The sequence below is a fragment of the Amblyomma mixtum genome, chromosome 9, assembly GCF_055824585.1.
Source record: "Amblyomma mixtum isolate Tamu chromosome 9, ASM5582458v1, whole genome shotgun sequence".
Classification (NCBI taxonomy): Eukaryota; Metazoa; Arthropoda; class Arachnida; order Ixodida; family Ixodidae; genus Amblyomma; species Amblyomma mixtum.
Window position 1 is genome coordinate 109472016 of NC_143020.1, and position 3543 is coordinate 109475558.

The 3543-nt window shown below is 47.0% G+C and overlaps 1 protein-coding gene across 1 annotated transcript; it reads left to right on the forward strand.

Annotated features, from left to right (window-relative positions):
* The first annotated feature begins 1491 nt into the window (after positions 1–1491).
* On the forward strand, positions 1492–3241 carry LOC149330681 (uncharacterized). Its single transcript, XM_089561313.1, has 2 exons — positions 1492–1532; positions 2478–3241. The coding sequence occupies exons 1-2, from the start codon at positions 1527–1529 to the stop codon at positions 3144–3146; spliced, it is 675 nt and encodes a 224-aa protein (XP_089417439.1). The 5' UTR covers positions 1492–1526; the 3' UTR covers positions 3147–3241.
* The last annotated feature ends 302 nt before the right edge of the window (positions 3242–3543 follow it).

Here is a 3543-nt window from a genome sequence, read left to right on the forward strand (position 1 = left end):
CTTTATATCGTATTAACGTCACGGTACATACGAGTGTAGTTGTGCATATTGTTACGGGGTAGTCCCGCTTGGGATTGCAGATAGCGTGTAATAATTAGATGTGTGTAATAGACACTTGCATAATGAATAGAATATGATTATCAAAGTTAGTGTTTCACTGTAAATACTTTTTTTCTGCAGTACTCTCTTAGTGCAGTTATCTCCCGAGAAATTGGACATAACTGTTCCCTTACGCATCGTGTAGATAAAGCACCAACAGCTCGCAACCACAGCAGCCACCACTAGCTCCATACGTTAGTATATGCCTAGAAACTTTGCACTCTGAAAAGTATAGCTAGGCACGTGCCAATTTTGCGTCTTCTTTCTTTCATCACATAGAGCTCCATGTATTTTATTCATAACTGGAGCGGTTAACAACTTCTCGTCGCTCACGTTAGGTTAGGTGGGGTTTTATTTCAAGAAATGGGGACGAAATGCAGCACAGACCGCATCATAACTACATTGCAACGCGAAGCCGGTACCTGAGGATCGGCCGCAAGGAAAAGGACATTAAATATACAGAAAGAAAAGACAGGGCGAGATTTAAAATCAATTTTAGTTCTTAACTAGCCAATTTAGCTACGTAAGTGTGTAGTTAAAACCAGAAAATTAACCAGTTAAAACCAGAAAAATTAGGAGAGTTCAAAGTTAGCGCTAGTGCGAACTGCCTTGTGAGTCTGTTGGTTTGTTAGCCATTCAACATAGTGTGAACCCTATAGAACCTTATCTCTGGGCTGAAAGGCATTGTGGTCTGCGTCGTAGGCATTGGTAAACAAAAACTCCCCCTTTCAGCGACCGACGATCTGGAACGTTGACAAAATTGGATTCTCCCAAGAGACTCATCTGTGGTCACATCATGTACTGGGGTTTCGGAGGTGGGGGGGGGGGGGGGGGGGGAGGGGACCTGGAGTGGGAATCCTCTGGGGGCGTCCCGCAGTTACTACTGTCAGGAAATGTTTCCCCACGGGAGTCTTTTGGAGTGAGAATTTCAGTGGAGGCATTGTAGCCTTTTGCGTTGGAAAACTTTAGAACCGTCAAGAATTCGTGAAACCTTCGAACATTTCTGAACATCCGATTTCTTCGAGCATTCGCCCACACGGCGCCGCGAACTGAAAGGAAGAGGCGGGGAGAACCGTAGAGCCACAGAGCGTCTGTGGCGGGAAGTTACGCCAATATCGGGGAACTCCGCTTCGAGCGAGGAGTTAGGTGTGAGAAAGAAAAAGAAAGGAAACTCTATATGTTCTTTTTGTAGTTTTTTTTTTGCGGTCGCGCGACGAATAAAGATCGTCCATGCTCGACTCCGAGAACTGTATTTATGTGCGTAACTTATTCCTGTGTACAAGCATTTTCTCGTTGCTTTCTTGCAAGGCAAGTACGCAACACTAGCTTCGAGCTTGGTATATAAAGTGAGCCGCTGCATGAAGGGTATCTATCACTGCGAAGTATCGGTGTTCTCGGCCAAGGAGCTTCCCAACGGACGCACCACAATGAAGGTGAGTGTTGTAGTACCCCCACCACCAATAACTTTGTGCATGGCATTTCCTCGCGCTTAAAACTATAAAACAGCATTTTCTAGATTTCCTGGTATAACAATATTTGAAGGAAACCATTTCTTTTGAACAAATAACAAATGTACATTGATCAATGTACGTTACGATTAAAAGGATTGTTTCAGCACGGTCATGACAGAGTGCTTACAGTAACGCACTACGCCCTCAGGCCTGTCCAGCTGTACCTTTTGAGTTATCAGATTTTGAAACAACCAATTACAAGTAATTGCAAGCTTGATGCCTTTCCCAATCAATTTTAAGCTATTATTAGAGGTGTACGGCTATAATAGGTGCTTTTCCCCGAGCAATATGTGGTTATGTTGTGTACGTTTGATTGCCCAGAGATATGTATTATACATAGCTTGTTTTTCATTGTATACTTTTGTGCATTTTAATATTGTGTATTTTGTATATTTTATTGCATACTGCATACCTCCATGCGACGCTTTTTGCATTTATTTTGCAAACAGTCTCTTTACAGGGTGGGCAGGCCTTCGTCAGGTGCTCATACACCTTTTGCCTCCTCTACCTCGATTTTGTTACGCAAATCAAAATAGATGTTAAGAATATAAATCACAGCTCCATAAGTAACCACATTGATTTAAAGATGGACTTAGTATGGGGGCTTACGTCGCCTTGATTTTGACATGTGGCGCCCTATTTGGGACCTGCAAGCATTCACTCTGTTCTTTTCGTTACGACTATAAACATAACTGGTTACCGTTACCTGACCACGCGACTAAGTTTCGTTGAACTTAGCGTCATCTTTCTCGTCCAGCAACTCTTCGGCTGGTAAGTCAAACTTATGCGGGGCTAGAAATGACGGGCGGAAGATTCGCATGATGGAATAGGTGTGATGCAAGAATATGTTTCTCCCTCCCAACGCAGTTCTTCAGCGCTGCCGCTCTCTGCGCCCTCTTGGCCTGCGGAGTATTAGCCGAAGACGCTGCCAAGGTTGACAAGAAGGAAAAGGTCGAGGGTCGCGGCGGTCTCCTCGGCGGTGGTCTCGGAGTCGGTGGCTACGGCGCAGGCGTAGGACCCGGTCTTGTTGGTGCTGGTCTCGGAGGCGCTGGGCTCGGCGGTGGACTTGGAGTGGTTGGCGGTGCCGGTTACGGCGGAGCTGGTCTTGCCGGCCCCGGAGTTGTCGGCACTGGACTCATTGGAACTGGCGGTCTTGGATATGGTGGTCTTGGTTATGGCGGTCTTGGATACGGCGGCGGCCTCGGAGGATATGGCGGCGGCTACCAATCCGGCTACGGATCTTCGGCCGGTGGTTACCAGGGAGGATACCAGGGAGGCGCTGCAGGCCACAACCAGGGATCGGCGGGCTTCGCCGGTGGTGCTGCCACCAGGAACGTGAACGCCTACAACAACAACCAGGGCTACAGCCACAGCTCTGGCTTCTCGGCTACTGACAGCAAGGTGTTCGGCACCGGACAAAAGCAGGGTTCGGCTGGTTTCGGAAGTGGTGCTGCTGGACACCAGGGCGGCTTCGGCCAGTCGTCCTTCGGAGGTGCCAGTGGAGCTGGCTACGGTGGAGTCGGTTACCTCGGATAGGGCTAGGTATAGAAACTTATTTGTCGGCACGGGAGATGTTATGCCCATGTTGGTAGCGAGTGGGGAAATTTACGCAAACGCAGAATCATCTGTACTCGCTAAAACGGAATAAAATGTCTCTCTCAAACACACTGTGGATTTATTTTGGATTTGAATGCGAGGGGTCACGGCTTCTTTCGACAATGACAACGAGACGCATACTCAAGTATACAATGATACATAAAAGGTGATAATCTTAGCCCGTAGTTTATTACGCTGTGGAACAGAACGGAAGAAATTATATAGATAACGCATGGGTAGGAGATACAGTGGTGTGTTTGTGCCTGCTTCCAAATCTTTATAACATTGCGAAGAGTCTTAAAGACCACTAAAGAGCCTAAAGTGCAACGGTGCTATT